This window comes from Ciconia boyciana, chromosome 10 (genome assembly GCF_034638445.1).
Source record: "Ciconia boyciana chromosome 10, ASM3463844v1, whole genome shotgun sequence".
NCBI classification, from domain to species: Eukaryota; Metazoa; Chordata; class Aves; order Ciconiiformes; family Ciconiidae; genus Ciconia; species Ciconia boyciana.
The window spans coordinates 30,662,600-30,683,502 of NC_132943.1; the positions used below are offsets into that span (position 1 = coordinate 30,662,600).

The 20,903-nt window shown below is 42.7% G+C and overlaps 1 protein-coding gene across 5 annotated transcripts in view; it reads right to left on the reverse strand.

Moving 5' to 3' along the window:
* Positions 1-20,903, reverse strand: part of PLEKHM3 (pleckstrin homology domain containing M3) — a 94,423-nt gene that overhangs the window by 21,919 nt on the left and 51,601 nt on the right. For 4 of the 5 annotated variants that reach the window (XM_072874213.1, XM_072874211.1, XM_072874212.1 and 1 more), the window contains one exon: positions 15,138-15,201. In XM_072874213.1, the coding sequence (XP_072730314.1) occupies positions 15,138-15,201 (64 nt within the window). Of the gene's footprint in view, positions 1-8,455; positions 8,602-15,137; positions 15,202-20,903 lie in introns of all 5 variants that reach the window. The other variant, XM_072874214.1, reaches the window with a different exon arrangement.

Here is a 20,903-nt window from a genome sequence, read left to right on the forward strand (position 1 = left end):
AATCCTCATCTCCATTTACACTGGCAAGCAAAAAGGAAGATTTCTACTTGCTGTCCTCAAGAGGAGTTTCATGGTAACACTTCCCCAGTGAGTGTTTTATGGCTTGCGAAAAGGAGCACACGACATGTAATCACAGGTGTCAAAACTTCTCCTGTGACTAAGCACTCCCTTGTGACAGCTGGAGGCCCAGGGTCGGTCAGTTTAGACATCCCAGAACCACGATGGCAGAGTCCCAGGATGTTCTCCCAGTTGATGCTGGAATGATCTTGAGTTTCAAGGAAACACAAGCGATTAAAGAACAGAAGTGTGTTAAACAAATGTAATGCATTATCCAGATATCAGGGAAATCATGGGGGGGGGGGGGGGGGGGGGGAAGACCTCAGAAGGCCGTCTTGGCAGAGCCAGCAACATCTATGTCATCCTTTACAGCTGTATCTGTTCCTAAAGCCTTTCAGTGACGGAGACTCCACAGCCCCCATGCAGTCTATCACAGCACACGTCTGTTCTCACTGTTGGAGTCACTCCTAAGCTTTGACCCGAACCTTTCCTAAGGACATTTCCGTTTACAAAATAAGCTTACAAAATAAGTTTACAAAATAGAGAAACTGTGAAATCACACACTACAAGCTGCAGAACAGTCCACTGCATTTCATAAGAAATGTGGAAATGTAGCACAAAACTGACTAAGTTAACAGTATGCCAAAGGAACAGAAACAAAAAATTTCACCACTAACTTATCCCTGTAACATAATACAGCCTCAACATGCACCTGCAAAGGCTTAAAAATATATTCCTGCCTCTTAAAAAAAAAAAGAAAGAAAAAGGGGAAAAAACGGAAAAAGGGGAAAAAAGAAGGAAAAAAAAAAAGAGCATCAAGCTTAAAACAATTTACAATTTTGCTGAGTTCAGATTCTCTTCTGCCTACAGCACACATGAATAGCAAGGTCTGTTTCCTAATCTAAATTCTTTGTAGTGCAAGCAACTGTTTTGTTGTCCAAAATTAAGGGTGAAAGGTGATTGATGCATCCGGTCATCAATTAACGTACGGTGCAACGCAGCTTTCTCTTTCTAAACTGGGCAAGGAACCCATCCCCAAAGGATTCTGGACATGGGGCCACGCTCCTCAGTTAGCTTACCACTGCTGCACCCAGAATGTATTGGGGTACGCTGCTTGGTGACAACAGGAGGAAAATACTCGTGTTCGGAGGCCCAAAGCAAGTTGTGTCTCTGAATAGCCCCAATGTTCAGATCAGAATCACTGTCTGCCTCTGTGGATCTGGAAAAACACTTCTCTAAGCTACCACAGGACAGAAAGCTGTGGCTTTGCATACTGCAGCTCCTAACTGCGTGTCTCGCGTTAGGAATTGTATAAAAAATACACACCCACTTGTACACCCATAAAAGACAGGCCCTGCCCTCAAAACACTTACAATTTAAACCAACAAAATGAACACGGCTTTTTACACTAACTGCCACATATTTCCCACCCTAAATGGGACAAACCGTGTTTTGGAGGAGCCTCCCGTACAGGCTCCCTTCCCACGCTGCAGAGAGCATCCCTCCGGCCAGAGCATGGCTGCAGGTGCCGAGGCTGCCGGGGAGGGGAGAGGAGAAGCCGGGAGAGCCAGCAGGAGCAGCGACCTGCCCCACTGCCCAGCCTCCTGCACCCGGCTGGGGAAAGCTGAGGTGCTACTGGCAAGTAAGAGGGGAAGGCAGAGACTTGTCTGCAGCAGTGGGAGAAACTAAAAGGGTACACAGTATCTGAACACATGCCAAAGGGGTGTTGGGACAATTATTTTAGATTATTTCTAGAACAGTGGCTTTTCATACAAGTCAAAGTTATGGATAAAGGTAAATCAAACTTTCTTTCCATATATCTTTGTGCTACTGTTCAGCTGGGTAGCAGTATAAATCCAAAGAAATAATTATGCTCTGTATGAGTGAGGCTGGGGTGAAACGTGGGGACTGCTGAACGCTAGCAGACAAGCCAATGTCGGCAACGGCTGCGAGAGCCCTGGGCAGCGGGAAAACACAACGCATAACCCATGCACTGAGTTATGTTCTTCCTGATTCAGCAGGAAGACAGAGAAGATGAAAGGCAGCAGGGGCTACGGTACAAGTTGAAACCCCTTTGGATACATGACACTAATATGATCATGAGGGTAATGTATGATCAGTCACAGTTTAACTACGTGTCAGGGGGGCTGCTACCCCCCAGAGGTTTCCGGATCCTTGTATCCAAAGATGGGAAGTTACTCATAGTTCCCTCGCTCTATCAAGGTGATGTTTTCAGAAACAAGTGGGCAGCCAGCTATCTCCAGAGAATAAGAACTGAAAAGGCCATAGACCACAGCATCCTCCACAGGCAGAGAAATCCTCCTCAGTGGCCCACTATGTGCACAACAGGGTTGTTGCCCACAGACAACTTCTAGGAGCAGCACACATTGCCCAGGGGACTCTCACTGGTATCCCTGTGCCCCACCTTCAAGACACATTTGAGCCCACGACGCTGCCCTGTGCCAGAGGAGAAGCAGTCCCCTCACCTCCGACACATGCTGAGCTACAGCTCTGTCCTGACCCCATCCGTTGTCCGAGCTCAATGCTGGTAGAAGTCCACCTCTGAAGGCCCCCACTCCCCAGCCCTAGCCTTGCCCCTAAACCTCCTCCTCCCATATAGCACAGTACAGGGGATCCAAAACTCCAGCCTGTTACACACAGCAGAGAGAAGCCAAGTCACTTCGTCTTCCCTTTTCAGTCAACAAAGACTCCTTGTATGAGAACATACTTACCAGCATGAAGGAGGGTTGCACAAACTAGTCCCATGGGAGAGCAATGTAGTGAGCACAGTGTTGCAATATATATGTTTTCATATTAAAAACCAAACTAGAAAAGTGGCCAAGGTAACAGTGGCAGGACTTCTCGTCTCTATTGAGAGTTCTAACCCAGAGAGATGGTAACCTATACTCACAGCTTGTAATAACTTTCTGTTTGGAAAATAGAACAAGACAAAAAAATGCACAAAAAAACCCTAATACAAAATTAGAGTCTGTTCCAGTTCCTGACAGTTGTTCAAATTAAAAAGACATAATAGAAGCCTCTGACTGGGTATCACTGAAAAGCAATCAAATATTGATTAGACAAGGTAAGCACAGAAGTCCCCTCCAAACTCAGACTGTGTCATTCCCAAAGAGGTAATATTACAAGGGCTTTAGGGCAAACTAGAAGGGGAACGTGTGGAAACAGAAGGAAAAATGAGTCAGCTCTAATCCACTGTTGCTTCAAGTAATGCCTCCATAGCCTTCCACCCACCTATTAGACCAGGTCCACAGAAATACCCAACCTTTGCATCATGGCCACATAAATCAACACTGAAATCTATCAGACACAATGAACTTTCTGGACAGGAGATAAAAACCAGTACCATTTGTTTGTAGTGTTTGTTTTGAGGGGAGGGATCCTGTCGAGAATTTTGCTAAGAAGTAAAAGGTAAGGAGTGAGACCTCCATCCCTGCAGGAGTCTATGTTGTGAATTTGAGTGAGGGTCATCAAATCTCCTACCCTGTCTGTGCATTTTTACCAACTTCTAAAAGTGCAGTAGGTGTTTACATAGCATGGAGATCATAAATACCTTTGATCACCTACATGAGGACTGTCAAGACAGGCAGTAAAGGGGATATAACTTGCTGAGCTTTCAGATACACTGTTCTGCTCGATGTGAGGAACTGCCAAGGTTAAGAAGTCCAAATTCTGAAAAGTGTCACAGTATGTTAAACCACATCAAGGGTTTCTGGATTAAAATAATTGTTAGATTCAATCTGCTAGTCTGGGTAATTTCTAACATATGATAATTAAAGTAAAATCAGCAGCAGTTAATAAATTTTTTTTTCTTATTTTAAGATCCAAGATAATGGAGAATCAACAGATGAAGGATATTTTAACAGAAGCTATCCAGAATCTAAGAGAAGGAAGAGAAATCTACCCACACCTCTATATTCTGCCAGCTCTGACACAAGGGACAGCCAACAACCACAGGCATCCTGTAACAGTGTGTCTAGGAACACCATCACTTCACTGTGGCTAAGCGATCAGGGAATAAACACTGAGAAGGGAGCTAGAAATGTCCCCAACTCTCCTGAACCCTCAGACCTGGACCTGTAATCTCCTCATGTACCAGAAGCACAGGAGGAAACCCTGGTTATTATCCTCATAGAGGAGTGTCTGTTGCTACTGCTCTGCTTAAGAGCTCCACTACCAGGGTTTAGTATTCCAGGTAAAGTGGTGAAAATACTGTAAAACTCAGGTTCTCTACCACTGTCACTGTGAGACAAGCTAAATTTGCCAAATGGCTTTGACCCCACCCTTGTAAATCAGTTTGTTAATCATTATCGTCATAGAGGTGATAAAGTTGTTTTATAAGCCAACACTGAAGCAGTAACATTAACTACTTATGTAGGGGCTGGGGTATTTCTCTGCAGATAACATTTATTAGAAGGCACTCTCTTTAAAGACACAGGCTTGCCTCGTAACCTTCTTCTGGAGCACCGAGCAATCTGTTCCATTTATTCCTCCAGTATGATTTACGTGTCAGGCACAAGTGACACCTGGAGGGGATGGGTTAAGTGATATGAAATCCCTAAAACACCTTGAACTACAGGTTCAAATCTCAACTGGATTGTCCCAGCCTCTCCTCCTGATAGAACAAAATTTATGATTATTTCTCAAGGCCAGACACACACTTGGCTCTATCTGAGACAGACACAGACAGAATTTGCCAGGAGGCACTGACGCAATGCAGAAGAGACATGAAAAGGCCAAGAGGCACTGAGAAAATAGAAGGGGTGGTAGATATGAAGCTCATTCACCATCCCCAATTACATACATTGAAGGGATAGAAAGTCCTTTAATTATTGGGATTAGTGTCACAAGCATCCCTGGCAGAAGGAAGCTATCTGAAGGAGCAGTCAACAATCGTGCACAGCTTTCCACCATCCTCTAAAGACAAGGTTTCTGCCTCTTCCTGGTTGTGTTCTTTCTACCTCTCCAGAAACAGCTAGTCTGAATCAAGCCTTTTGCTAACAAGCTGAGAGGTAAGCTCCAACTTCGCCTAGACTTCAGAGTACCACCGAGAACGTGCTTCCTGGACTGAATGAAAGGGAAAATAAAATCTCCTGAACAGATCAGCTTGGATTCACCACTGCGCTCACCACCCTCCAAATTCCACTGGTGGAAGCTTTGTGGAGAAGGACTAAACACTCAGTAGTCTTTCTTCACCTCCAGGACAGATGAGAAATATGCTTTCAAAAGAACTACCAATGATATAAGAAAATACGGCTAGAAAAAACACCTCTAGAAGCCTCCTCTGTGGCTCCTGTTCCTTGCCCTGTGGCACAGCCAAGTGACAGGTGACTCTCTGACTTGCTTAAAAACTTCTCACGACAGAGATCCCACAACTCTCCAGCACTCAGAAGGGCTGGGAAGTTGTTCCTAATGCCTGCCTCAGATCTCTTTTGCTGCAGTCAACTGTCTTTGTTTCACACTCTACCTCCCATCCTTACGTTGCGCAATCTGTTTCAGAAACCATTTTCTGACATATTCCCTTCTCTGTCACAAGCCGGGAAGAGCAAAGGCAGATTGGGGTGCAGGAAAGCTACAATGGTCGCCTTTACCTGTTTGCTAACTGGAGAACAAGCAGCTATTTTCTGCATTTGTTAAGCATGGAGACTGGGCGTTAAAGCACAAAGGGTAAATTGAATCTCCGGCCCGTGACAGATTTCAGCAGGGTCGGAATTTCTGTGATGAAAACATGGACTTGGAGACAAGCACGCTACAATATGCTTAGCTAAGGATAATGCAAGCTACAGAGAAAAGAAAGGGAAAACATATTCCCTGGCTGGGAAGTTCCTAGTCATTTATATCTAGGGAACAGACAATGCTCACGGACTGCTAATTTCCTTGAGGATTTTTTCCCTTCCGTTTGCCAGATTCTTAACACTGTGAATTCTTGTTATGATTTCAATGCACAATTAATCTTTAGTTTGGAGGAAAGGGAAATGGAAGGAGGAAGGATGATCATGAGGTAAAAGCCCCAGGGAGGCAGATATCAGATCTCAGCTCTGCCCCATCTTTTGTGCAATATACTGGTCTGGTCAGCTTTCCTTGCTCCATTTTGACTCCCAGTCATCTCCTTCAGATTACCTGCCTTGTTTATTTAAATTGCAAGTGACTTAAGGGAAGAATGATTTAATACTTGTGTGCACACACACTAGAATCGGTCACTATGCATTGCTGTAAAACAAATGAAAAAAGAACACAGCAGTAACGTCAGCAGAGCCCCATCTTTTGTTGCTACAGCCGTGCTATGGGGCACAATCCCAGCTCCCGACAGTAAGGGTGATACCACCCCATTCTTTCTCTCCTCTCCTCTCTCCAGCCTTTGCAGGTCTCTGCCTGTCCCAAAGGCCTATTCAGCCTGTGGTACGGGTGGCAGCAGGGTGGACAGGAGCAGGCAAAGCCAGGGACTCCGTTCACCCACTGCCGACACCAGCGCAAGGTGCTGGCTCTGACCCACATGACACCATTTTGCCATCGCTGGCCTTGACGCAGACAAAACAACATCACGCAGCCACACATTGTGCCGTGCTAACTCATCACCCACACAGAGCAGAGAACATCCCGAAAGGAAACCTGGCGATAAACACTGCGAAGAACAAAAAACCCACAAAACCAACCACCAAATAAATCAAACCAAAGCAGAAATGAGTGAGAATTTGAATAAACAGAAATCCCAAGCTCCCTTTGACTTCTTTGCACCAGGCAGTCCGCACTGACGGCAGAGCCATTTGCTGTTCGTGGTCCTCCCAAACCAGACCACTCAACATGTTGCACTTTACTTTGGTATTAAAGCCATATTCCACAAGTTAGCCACGAACTATAATAGGCACTGGGAAGAGGAGGAAAAACAAAACAAGGTCAAGAGCAAATGCTGCTCATCTGTGACAAGCACATATAGACAGGGGGCAAGGTGAAGACAGAGTTTTACATTGTTTGGGGGAGAGGAACAAACTGGTGACAGAACAAGTGAATTTATAGCAGGAGGTGGAGAGGATGACAAGGTCCCTCCAAGGCCCCCCCCCCCCCGCCATGGAAAGGAAGAAAAGCCTGAAATTTCAGCAGGTCTCTGGGTGCAAGCTGACACAAGTGAGAAAGATGGAATTGTCTCAGTATAAACAACATGCCTGGAAATCAATTGTGCCAGCTCCCCAGCCAGCCCTGCAACAAGACTCCAGCCCCACAACCTCTGCCTTCACACTCACTGTGTTTCAATCGTCTTTCCTCCTTTCTCCTTCCCCCAAGGTTTCCAGGCAGCTACATGTCAATTTTGTCACACCCCAAGTTCTCCTAATCTTGTTGCAGGGATGAATTATAGGTTGTTTTAAGAAACAGGTATTCAAGCAAAGGTTAAAGGCTGTTTTAGTCAAACAAGGTTGAAAGAGTACCAGGAATTTGGCTGGTAGAGAACAGAAAGCACTCTCCTTAGCTTAAAAATATACGTGACTCTAAATACACACACAAGCAAATATGCATTCAGGCAGAGAGTATATATGTGCTTCCCCCCCCCCCCCCCTTTTTTTTTTTTAAGATTAAGCAGGCAATTGCCTGCAGAGATATTAACTGACTCTACATGCCCACTGAGTAAGACATTATTTCATGAGTGATATCACAAAATTAGAAACTTTCCTGCCTTGCACAGGACTGGATCAGGGCATTTTAAGGAGGAGTCCTCTGAAGGATTTTAGAACAAGAAAGCAAAGTACCAACAAAATGGCTAGGGTTACTCTGAAAAAAAACTCTGTGAGTACAAAGTATATTTGAAAAAATATTCTAAAACAATTTTTCTTCTCTCATCCAAGCAGGTAGCCCTCAGACAGTATTTTGTTTCCTCAGGAAATTTGGTTTCTTGGGATGTTACTCCTTGAGATATGTCCAGCTGCCCCTCCTGAATAGACATTTTATGTGAAGTACAGCAATGAGGTTAGAGCCCAATCTTTCACACTGCTAACCCCTATCTCCAGTACTGGGCCTTTCATTCTGCACAGCAAAAAAAGAACAGAAGAAACCTGGTTAGCACAAAGCACTAGAAAAGGGGTAGCTTATATTGCTACTGCCTCTTCCAGGGGCTGAACAAATTAAAATATCTCTGGAGATCTCAACTCAGAAGCTCCTGTGAGCCACTGGCACCACTGCTGGGTTGTTTTAAATAGAGTTTCATTCTAAAAACCCACACTTACCCCAAGCGGCCTAGATTACATATTCATGTGGAAAAGCACCACATGTATTTAATAAGCCCTGTTGAAAACTCTGGTTTCAAGCAGTGCAAAAACCAGTTCTGCTATTAAAAATATCTATTAACAATCTTGCTACAGCTCCACACTTTGCCTCCAAGACTTTAACACACCTAACTCAGATGAACTTGTCTTCCTGGCTGCCACTTGCCAAAACGCTCCTGGCCAGCTCTTCCCCCACGAGCCTGGCTGGCTCTGCCATGCTGTCTGCCTGACCACGAGCCGTTCTCAATGACAGCAACTCCCTTCCCCAGCAGAGCTGCGGTAAAAAGGAAACGCCAGTAAGATCATTGCCATTACCACTAATTGTAAGCAGAGCTGTCAGCACTTTGGGGAATTATACACACACCTGGAATATCAGCTAACCTGAAGCTTCCTGTTCTGCTGAAAGGCAGCTCGGTGCTAGAAAACTCCAGGGAGTGACAGAAATGAGTGATAAAGGAGCCACAGCCACAGGAAAGTATACAAGCTGTTTAATTGCTGTTTTGCTATCAGACCTTTTAATATTTATGGAAATGTATATTGTGTGTTTTTCCCATCCTAGGACTATTTTCATATTCTTCTGCTAATACAGTTACCACAGTCATACAGGCACAGGTCGTAAAGGAAGGACATAAAGATGGCTATTAGCATGATGTCGTTATGGTCCAAGATGCGTGTTTACATAGTTCAAGTACAGAATTATCCAAGTGCCTCAAAATCTTAATGTATTTAAATTGCACAACATATTTAAAATAGGTCAGATGGACTACCCCTCCAAAGTGCTGGTTTCCCTCTTTTGAACTTAATTGTGCTTAGGATGTCTATTTTAAACATAGTAAAGTGGGACCCATTTTACCTTAATCCCATTAAAAATGACTTGTCCTGTGTGTCAGAGAAAGCCTGCAGCAGAGCCGGGAAGGGAGTCCAGATCACCTGTACCTTAGGATGAGACCTGGACCACCGTACAAGTTAACACTGTGTACGCCTCTCACCTCCCCACACAACCATCTGCGTCAGTCTACCTCCTACCAAATATTTAAGAGCAGGGGCTGTACCTGACATGTCAGTTAAAACCCACCACTGCTTTAAACCAGCTGTACTCTGAGCAACATCTTCCAACCTGTGGTCAGCTGAATACTGGTAGCAACGCACTGCAGGACTTGCATCTCTGTCACACATGCGGTGTCAACCCTTGCTTGGGGGGCTAGGGATATACAGCAATGTTTTCACTATGGTGCTGAACCCTGAACTGTGGCGGATATGGCACAGATGCGCCTGGCATTTTGCTGCTCTTGTTGAGCACAGTGAACTCCCACAGAGAACTGTGACAGACAAATCTTCAGCCATCTCAGCATAGCCAGGCCTGCCAAAAAGCTAATTCTCCTTCTCATTTGCCACCTCCTGCCCCTCAAGCAAAAAAAGGGCTTGCCTAAACTTAAAAGGATCTGCTGGTACAGCTACATGGGTAAACCTCTTTGGTAAATAAAAGTTTAAGCTGATACAGCTTATATTTAATCACTGAACGAAACAAATGACAGCAAAAGACTTTCTCATTGATATAACTGAGTTTGGAGTAATGCTTTTACAGGTATGGCTATATCTGTTAAGAGCGGGGGGTGGGTGATGTTTGTCACACACCTATCCCAGTAACACTTCTAAAACTAGAGCGAGCCCAAAGTATGTTAGCCAAAACCCAGTTTTGTCAATCAGTATAGCCACAAGCACACTACTGGCTTGCACCAGCACAGGCATGTGGGTTAGATGCCACATCCCATCCTTTTTATGCCTGAATAAAAAGGAACTGCTGGGCAAGGTGACCACCACTGGTGGGCTTGGAAGTCATCAGACTGTATGTTATAAATCCAAGCTGAGCATTTCTTAGTAATTGCATGAGGACTGAGTGATCAGAAAAGAAGTTTTACCTCTGAAAAAAACAGCAGGTAAAGAGCAAAAAAAAGTCCACATCTCCTTGCAGTCTTTGCTATTGTTGGGACTCACAAAACAGCTTGTCTAAATGAACCTAAAGTTTTGCACGTGCAAAAAAGCTAGAAAGAGCATCTCCAATCTCCTCCTCCATCTCAGTCTAGGAAAATGCAGGGAGGACCCAAATGTGCCATAGGAAAAGGAGGTGTGATGAAAGTACAGCATGGGTTAAAAGCCTGGAAAAGTGAACAAGACCTAACAATTTCTTTGTTCTTCTAAGGCTTCCTAATCCTGATCTAACAATATACTAGTCTCAAATTAGGTGGAATTTATGTTTCATTGAAGTTCATTTTTATTCCTCACATTTTTGTTGGGGAACCTTATATGCCCAAAATCTTGAACAGAAACATTAAGATTTTCACATTGGGAATACTTCTGTTAGACCAACTGTTCACCTAGTCCAAAACCCTATCAGACGCTGTAATCAGTACTATATACGTCAGAGGAAGATGAAATCATTGATCTGTCTGTCAATAGCGAAGACATCTTCCTAATCCCCTCAGTAAATAATATATCTATTCTGAAACCTTATAATCTCTTTATCTTACGTAGTGTAACTGTGGACATTCTCATTATGGGTACTTAATCCTCTCAAAGATGATAAACTTCTGGCCTCAGTAATATTACCGTGGCATTAAGTTCCTCATGCTTGCTGTGTGTTCTGCAAAGAAGCATTTCCATTAAGGATTTTTATGTGTATCTCATATTCACTGTATGACCTGTGCTTTATTATTGTGAAACTAGGGCTCTCCTGTTCATCCCTTCTCTCCACTGTTCTTCACATTGTTTGTAGGTTCATCTACAGGTAGATAGTCAGGAAAGTTGATCTAAGGTAAATGGATGTTTTAATTAAATTTTAATGGATTAGTTTATCTACAATGTTGAAATGGATAAATTATACTACATTAAATCCCTGTATGGACACACACATGCAGAATGAAAGTGGCCTTAATACAATTTAGCTCACTTTGCTTCCAAAGTAAACAGAGATAAACCAAATGAAAGCCACTTATATTTTGAATAACAGTATTTACACAGTGATTCAATGTAATTCAACTCATTATTTTAAATTCCCATATTTTGTCACTTCACTTTTTTTTTTCCTGAGTGTTCCTTTGTAAACAAGTCTTCAAATAATCATCTTTTTAAATCTCCTGTCTCGCTCACAATTTCCATCCTTGACATCCAGTCATTTTTGCCGTTACGTGGATCCTTTTTATTTTACCACTTCTTTTGGGGGTAGTGTAACCAGGATGAAATAATTGCCATGATTAAGAGTGTTTCTACAGTAAAGGCCATCACTGCAATAATCTTTGTACACTTGCATATCTTGCTATTTAACATAAAAAACAAGCAAGACGTTAGTTAACTCTCTTGTGTGGATTAAGCACCTGAATTTTGAACTTGTCACAATAGCTACTTCAAGTCTTTTACTTTAAAAGCTCCTGTTAATATGGAATCTAGTGTAAGTAGCAAGAATTACTTTTCCTAAGAAATGCAAGAGTCTTGTCTGAGTCAGCGTCTGTCCAAATCAATGTTTAACAGTGTAAAAACTGTTAGTCTGACCAAAAGCAGCCCCAGCCACACAAAATGAATGGATAGTTTTTAACTCCAGCTTGCATGAACTGTGTCCACATGTCCACAAAACCAGTGAGATGTCCATTAGTAATGTCAGCAGAGAACAGAGTTCACACCTCCAGTAGGTTTAGGGTGAAGCGACCCCAGACTGTGACTGCACCATCAGGGACTATACCGCACATAAATAAGAGTAATCCATTTTTCCAGTGCACTATGTCTGTTAAAACCAGCAATTTCAAGAGTGAATACTTGCTTCCTAACAACTGGAGGTATCCCTCTTTAAAGCTTTAATTGATTGGAATAGCCCTGGATAACCTGGCTAACAGACACGCAGTGGTGTTATGGGTGATGCGGGGCAGATGACTCTCTGGGCAGATGATGCCAGGGAGGGTTGGAAAGGAAAGCAAGTGTAGCCAGTGGGGCAGAATAGGCAAGCTGTCACACTTTACGTTTCTGCTTGTTAAATCTGAATGCACCTAATTAGTTACCTCCTCTGCTAACACCTCCAATGGCAACAATGACAACAGAATTCTCAGAATATGTACCCCATGGGAATGCCCATAGATAGACTCGCTGTAAACTTTAATGTAGTCCCTGGGGCCTTGGTCTGCAGTGAAACCTTGCTGGGGTACATGTGTGTGTTTGTGTTTATTTTAAATAACCATGCACATACAAACAAAGACCATCACTTGCTGCTTCTTTGGTTAAAGGTCAGGCCTCCTCACACCTGCACTATGAGCATTTGTTAATGAGTAAAGTACTAGCAAAACCATTACCTCACCAGGATTTGGCGAGTTTCCAAAATTAAGGACATTTTGTTTCAATTTTTTCCGCTCTGCTTTCAACCTCACAGTTAAGGTCTTCCCCAGTAGAGGCCTGTCCAAATGCATCCCAGTGACAACCATTCCCAGACCATCAGATAGCTCAAGTATGTACTCTGCCACATCCATAAGGTCTAGCCATGGAGCTCTGTTAAGCTTGGAAAGAGATTTAAATTGGATTTCATTTTGGAATAGGATTATATGCTGCTTCATCTACTGGCAAACAAGCATTTCAACTTTTTTGCACCTAAGAACAGACCCTCATACCACATTGTTGAAACTCAGCTGCTTGGTAGGAAATGACCCATGTTTTCCAGGAACTTTAAAGAGCACTTGGCTAGGAAACAAATCAGAATTGAGCTGGGACTAACCAGGGTAAAGGTTGCTTATATCTGCAGATTACCCCTCTCTGCTTTTCTAATTCACTCACCATGCCTTATCTTTCCATTAATCTTTAATAAACCTTTTAGTTAATTCCCCAAACACATGCAATCTACATGACAGCAGGATACAGTGCAAAAGCAGCCCACGGATATGAGGAAATACGCAGCAGAGGAATCAAAAGGAGGGGAAACTTTTAGGATTAAAAAACACCCAAACTGCAGGTCAGTAGAAAATGATGAGCAATCGGGAGGAAGCAGTGGTAAGGGAGGAGGCAGGGGCTATAAGGGTATTAGTGTTTCTCCAGCTGTTGGATTCATTTTCTCAATGTGGCCATCCTCCCCCCTCCACTCTAGTTCCCCTTTGACAAAAACAGGCAATCTGATTTCAAACTTGGAGCCTCTGAAATGTGGAAAACCCTCTCCAGGCTGACAACAAGGATATAGCTAGATTAAAAGCTAAATGCAATTTAACCCACCCCAGCAGAAATAGTAATCAAATTATATTGCCTCTAAATACAGTAAGTTGGGGGCTGGGGCCCTTAGGGGAAGAGAAGGTGTCTTGCAAACACAAACACAAGGAAACATGCTAAAGGGAACTGCTAAATCAATGGATGAATTGTGACTTCTACCCTCCCTTCCTCCCTCAGGGTGTTTGATAAGCTGCTGATTGCTTCTAAAACATCTACTACCAATGTTAGGAACTGATTAAGCAGCTTACAAAACACTGGGGGCTAATAGACAGGCCCACCAGGGAGACTGCAGCTCTGGAGTTAAGTAGCTTGCTTTTTCATGGCTTGATTATTAAAGATGAGATAGCAGAACATGCTGAAAAGATGTGGAAACAGTTTTAAACCTCAGATGACTGGCCTTTTTATTTTATATATGGAATCATTGCTACCCTGACTTCACCAGCCAACAAAAGCCATGTTTCCTGCAGTTCTGTAGTCTCCAGCTCTGAGGGGCATCTAAACTACCTCAACTTAAATGTGTCAACTGAACATCCAGAACTATGCTACCTGTTATCCTGCAGAAAAGGCACCACTAGACAACAGAAACATCAGTGGAAGAAGCTTAAAATAATGTGTTTTACATATCACTGGCAATGGCATTAGAGTGTGAATACAGGTCAGCTAGCGTATGTGCCCAGGTCAGCTAGCGTATCTTACCTCATTGCTTCCTCCATTGTGCAGCTGAGCACTGCAGCACATTCACCTTAGATTCCCTATCCTCTCTTTTCAGCTCTTTTTGCCAAATTCTTGTTTAATCTGGTACGTAACAAAATTCTGCTGTTCAGGCAGATGTACTGCAAGATGCTTGCTTAGTTCAATCAATATCAATGCAAAGACATATTTTGCTGGCACATCACCTCTTCTGTGGTCACGTCCATCATAGTCACACTGCATGGCTTAACTTTGTGTAGCAGGCTTGCTGAGGTTTTTGTGGTTTGGTTTTTTTTTTTTATTTTTTCACCTCTTGTGGTAATTCCTAGCAGGCTTTGTAAATAAGCATGTTCCAACAGGGACTGTACAAACTCATAAATTCCTGAATAACTATTCTTTCAAGCAAAGAAATAAATACTACTTGTCTACTCTATAAATAAATACTATGTCTTATAATATAGAATATATAATAGTATTTTATATATTATATTTTACTTATAATACGATATATAATGATATATAATACTATATGTATTAAATATATAAATGCCTACTATATAAATAAATACTACTAAAAAAACCTGTAGGCTGAGCCTTAGATGAGCCTTCCTTCATCAGATGAAAAATTTCTCACAGCAAAGTCCTCTTTGCAGAGTACAGTTTTCCTTCGCAGCCTCTTTCCAGCCCCCTTTCAACACTGACTTTCTCTCTCTCATCCCTAACCAATGCCACTGTTAACCCATCTTCATATTAAACTATAAACCACAGAGATGGCTTGGAAGTAAAGCTATTTATGTTACGATTAGCTAGAAGGGGGAATGTACAATTAGCATTGAAGATGAGAACAGACTTGATGTGTAACAGGTAGAATTAGCTGAAGAAACTTACCTGCTGAAGGTCTGCAAGAGAATAAAGATGGATCTGCTGGAGAAGATACTCTCTAGGAAAGATCCTGGAAAAGAGAAAAATTGATATATGTCAGGCCTTTTTGACTGGGAAACTCAAAAGATTTCCTCTTCCCACCAAAAGACTGCAGAACAATGATGCTAGAGAGAGCGCTTGTCAGAAACTGGAATTATGTCACCCTGTAAGCACCAGCTACTTTTACAGCATTCCTCATGGGCACAACAATTCCACAATAAGAATGAATGCTGTGCCAGTGCCATTCTCCAACTGTCAGGTAAGCATGTATGGTGACATTTGCAGCCGTTGAAAGCTCATCCTGAGCACAGAAGGTGTTTCTTTAAACAATTAACCCAGTAATAAAAACAAATAACTCAAACTACCTATTAAAAGTATTTCTTACGTCTTTTAGTACAAGATTCCTGGTCTGCTAGAAAGCTGTAACAGTTAATTTCAGATGTGATTTATGGTTTTGTAACTGAAATAACTATATTGGGAAAAATGTCATGCAGATACTCTTCTTCCAACATAAAGTTGATTGATATCAATTCCCTTTTGCATACAGAAATAAACGTATTGGTATAGACTTTATAGTGACTTATTTGAGAAAGGTGTGTTTTCCTTGCATAAACCAAGGTTTCAGGCAAGACCATTGATTATCCACTGACAGAGCTGCTCAGTAAAGCTAAATTACAGAAACCTGAACAGAGAAGAGATGTCCTAATTAGAGTGACTTGCAGTAAAATGAAAAACTGGGTTAAAGTAACACTACAGAGAAAAATGGACCTTGTAAAGGTAAGTGGATATTAGCAAGAAAAGTTTATGAAAACCGATGTATCTGCCATAAAGATGTCAGGAAGAGAAAAAGTGCATCTAATTAAAATGTCTATCATTGTGTGTGTACACAGAGAAAAAACCAGCCGACCAGCTTTATTTTCCATCCACACAGAACAAATATAACACCACACTAAGGTATCATGGGGAGTGGAGAATCACATCACTCCTGCAAAAAAGGCAACCAAATATCTCAAGAGGTGCAACTATTTTACACTACATGTTGTTTAGAGAAGAAATTGTGAACTCAGTTCCTACATTACAATCATGTAGTTTTAAGGCACTACAGAAACAAAATTCTTGATATTATGAAATGCATGGCAAAGACTGGTTTGTAATGGTAGAACTGAATGGCAGTGAACAGAAAGACCACCGGACATGTTCAAAAAACCAAAGATACTGAAAGGCCGATATGAACTTACATGACCATGATATGAGACTAATAAGAAAGTACACAGGAACTCAAATAAGAGATTTTAGAAGCTGCGATAACATAATTAGCTAAAACAGATCAGCAGGGATAACAGTACCAACCGCAATCTTCGGCAGAACGCTGAGTCTAAGAAATAATGGAAGCACCTCGGTTCATTCTACTCCGTTAGTTGTCTTAAACAACTATCTTAAACTGATGCTTTCAAAGCTGTCTTGGAGGGACTAGGACTTTTCACTGCTGTTAAGGTGAGTGGTACAAGGTCTCATACTCCTTTTGTACTTTTGAAAAAAATCTAAGCTTTATTGGGGTGAGAGGGGAAGAGTCCTGCAAGCAAGGCACTGACAACTGGGCACTGCCAATCTTATGGCTCTTCTGGAGCAGGACTGTGCCCTTGCTCCTTCTGACTCACCAAGCATGTCTGCTCGACCCACCTAATTCTCAGCTGCAGCCTCACTGGGATACTGCATTTTCCCCTTTCAGTTCTGTAGGCTATACTATCACTCCTATTAGAGGTGAACGTGTTTCAGTGGCTCTGCTGCATCACACCTTCCTAATACATTTGGCACAATGTCAAAGACCACTAGAAAACCGTCAAAATCCAGGTATCAGACAACATATGACATTGGGATTCCTCATTTGCACGTAGAAGATTTATTAAAATCGATTGCTAAGGAGTCAACTCTGGACAGCATTTTGAAGCCATTAGTATTTTTCAGCTCTCATTAATTTCTTTCATTAAAATTTCCCCATTAGTCTCCCCTGATCATGCAGGCAGGCACTAAGCAGTGCAGTAGCTTTGCCAGGAACTGTATTATTTGCTGATGCCCTTACAGCACTGCTAAGGAAAATAATTAGCTAATGAAAGATTTCCTTTTGCAGGAAATAGCCTGAATAGCCCATAAGGCGGAAACTGTCAATGACTAGTATCGATGACTAACATCACATTCCCCTGCCTTCAAGGATTGCATTTTATTTCCTGCAAGTTCTAACTCCTAATAAAAAGTGTGCAGGTAAAAAGCAAACTCATGATTGAGGGACTTCCTTTGTCAGGGGGGTCTCAGCCTGCACAGGCCCTGGTGACAGTCACCCTCTCCCTGTACCTGTCCCCCTCCCTGAGACATGTTAGTTTGCAGCAGCAGCTCTGCAGAGCCAGCATCCAACACTCCTCCTCCCTTCCAAATATATTTGCAGGAAAAGAAGTAGGCCTTGCCCTCCCAGTCTTATGCAAGACAAATATACACATGCACATATCCGGCACTCAAGTGAGAGGAGTGCTTATTTCCATTGCTATGGAAACTGAGGCATTAAAAAACGCTCATTAAGTAAGGCTGGTCCAGCTTCAGATTTGCTGTCCTACTGACTCGAATAATCACAATTTGGTTGTGGTGGGCCACAGAAAAACAGCTGAGCAGCCAGAGCTCGCACATACAACAGCATTTACAAAATTTCTTATGAAGCAACCGGACCAGTTCCTGTACAGTTCCCAATACATGCGGAGGTGCAAAACACTCCAACACCTGCCCACGTCACCAAAGGTGGAGAGCACACAGCTCCATGCGTGCAAAACCACTGAAATCGCTTAAAAGTAGGCAGCTCAGTCCCTGATCATTTAAAATATAAATGATGTGCCCTCACCACACCTGTGGTGAGCTGAGGGGCTGTTTCAAAAACACATCTTGCTGTGCTGCACGTCTGCAATTAAGATCTCCTCCAGAAAACTTCTATTAGACCCACTCGGAAAGAAAAACTGAAACTCAACAGCTACCTGAATATAACTTGTGAAGCTACCTCCCAAAAATGCATCTGTTTATTGCCAGTTTTGTCAGCCCCTAGTGGGTGGGGAACAAGAGCATAAGAGGCACCAGAATATCAAACTCAAACACATTTTCAAAAAAACTCATCATAAAATGCAAGCAAATCAGTTGGGGCAGGAAATCCACACAGACCAAGTAGTCCAGTGAGCGAGAAAGTGAATGACGGCCGGTTTCCAATGGCTTGCTGGTCTGCACAGGTTCTCTGAGCCTAATGAGGTGATGGCTTATAGAAAGTCTTTTTCAGTAGGGGGCACACAGGACTAATTCAGAGCCTCTTGCTTCTCGACCCAGACACTTCCTCTCATGGAACTAGTAGGAACGTAATGTCTTTGCCATCTCCATCCCTCTGTCAACTGCAACTGAAACTGGCCAAAGGAAGCCAAAGTCAGTAGAGTACAGAAGGCAAGATGGGGCTCACACAAACACCATGCCATTGCATTAGCGTCCAGACAAAGTACTACATGGCACCCAAATCAACCTAAGATCACATTCACGCCTAAAAATCTGACACAGACCATAGAGCAGGATAAGATAACTACACTTAGAAACATTTCCCTAAAAAATACGTATTTACTTTCTGCATGAGATGGAGCTTTGAGCATGCCTGGGTTAATATAAGGCCTTGATCCAAAAAGACCAAAACACATGCTTGCATTTTATTTTTCCCTTGATATAAAGGTCCTTTGCAAACACCAAATGGGAAATCTCTAATAAGTTATTTGAAAGCAAAATAAAAGATGTCAGTTTTGTAAATCTTTTGATCGATGAGCTATAACAAACTGGATTTTTTTTTTAAAGTTGGTCAATTAAAAGCATTCAATAAACAGTGTCCTTCCAGTCAAATCTTAACACAGAAAAAAACTGGAGTGAGCTAGACAGAGGTCAAACGCAAGATGTTAAGACTCATCACAAAAACTCAAACCTCTGCTGCTTCAGAATGCGACCTGTGACCCTTGAGAGGCAAATGGTATTGAGTGCACGTCCCACTAAAAGCACCTCCTAAGCTTTCACAGTTTGGAAACTCCCCGGACCAGTTTCACCATGGATGCAAAACAGAACAGTTGTGAGTCACTGGATTGCTGTGCTGTAAACCCTGGCTACCAGTCAGGGTTAAGCCTGCAATGAACAAACCAAGTTCAATGCTAACCAGCCCTCCAGCTTTGCCAGCTCCTGTGAACAATGAAATCCAAAGTCCTATTGGTTAAAGGTCTCTAAATTGCTTTATTGTTATGTGCTAGAAATAAAAGCAATCAATGCAAGCAGGAAAGAAACCCACCATCGGAGACTTTCGGTCCAACTAAAAGACAGAATTGAGCATTCTCGGTTTGTGATTATTATTCTTTTTTGTTTGATACTTTGTAATCTGAAGCATAACCTTCAGGCAAGATAGAACCAGAAATTTCATCCGTTCCCTTTCCGGATGATCTTATCAGGTAAGTATTTGCACAAACAAAGGTTATCTTCTAGTGTCCTCCTGCAAACAGAACCACTGATAAGACTTTGCTTTTTGCATTTGGACAAAGTGTGTAGTCATGGTGCTTTGTTAGCACTAAGTAATTGCTCTGCATTTAAAGCCTGTTTATCATCAGCTTAGGTAATTTTTCTCCAATGGGTTAAATACCCTGACAGCTCTGCTAAAGCTACAACCAATTAATCTGCCCAAGCCTGACACTATAACCAAAGTACAAACGTGATAAGCAGACCGAACTCTTCTTTTTACAGCGCAATCAAAGAAATCAAGTTAGCTGGCAGGTGGGCACAACCAAGTCTCTTTTGTACCAAAAAGCCTGTTGAAACCTAGGATGGGAGGGGGAAGGAGAAGCTGGCACCAGGATTTCATGTGACAGCCAGGAGCGTCTTGTTGGACCAGGCTGAGAACTGTATGACTGGGCTCTGACTCACGGGAGACGCAGATGCACCAGCCTAGCACGCAGCTACATTCAGACGTCCTCTCCACCCCTCTGCGGGAAGCTGCTTACACCCGCAGCTGGCACAGCACCCCAGGTACCAAGGCCATTTCCTCAGCCAGGACAGTTCATACCCTGGCACTGCAACTTACGCCATCACCAATTTACTTTAAGCTGCGGCACCACGCTACAAACTAAAGCAGCTGACAGGCAAGCACATGCTGATTACCACTGTTCCCCTATTATTTTGCCCCCTCGACAAGGGGCAAGAGGACCCCTGAAGTCCCTGCAGCGTGCACCACCAACAGCTGCGGCTGCGTGCACAGCGCAAGGGCAGGAACCGCGTGCGCTCTGATCTCGTTGACAGGAGCTCCCATTTTTCAGAGTTCCTATTTGATTTAAAAAGTACAGAGGGGTATCAGTGAATTGCCGGTTATCCCAAATATATGTGGCAGGGTAAACAACATCTCTTGCTAGGTTTTCTCTTGCAATTCATTTGATATGGAATCTGCTAATTTAAGGTAGAGAACAGCATCAGAGGTGAGGGGGAAAGGTAGGATTTTTTTTCCAGTGTTGCTAATTCTTATAGTTTTATTCAGGCTTTTGATTTAGTATTTCCTTGGAAATCTCAGCTCCTGGAAGCACGTTGGGAGAGGAGAACTCCAACTTTCCAGCCAAAAAAAGTTACTCAAGGAAGTAGGGCCCTGGGAAACCCGGTGATTTGAAAGTCAAAAGGTAATAATAAATTAATTATTTTTAAACA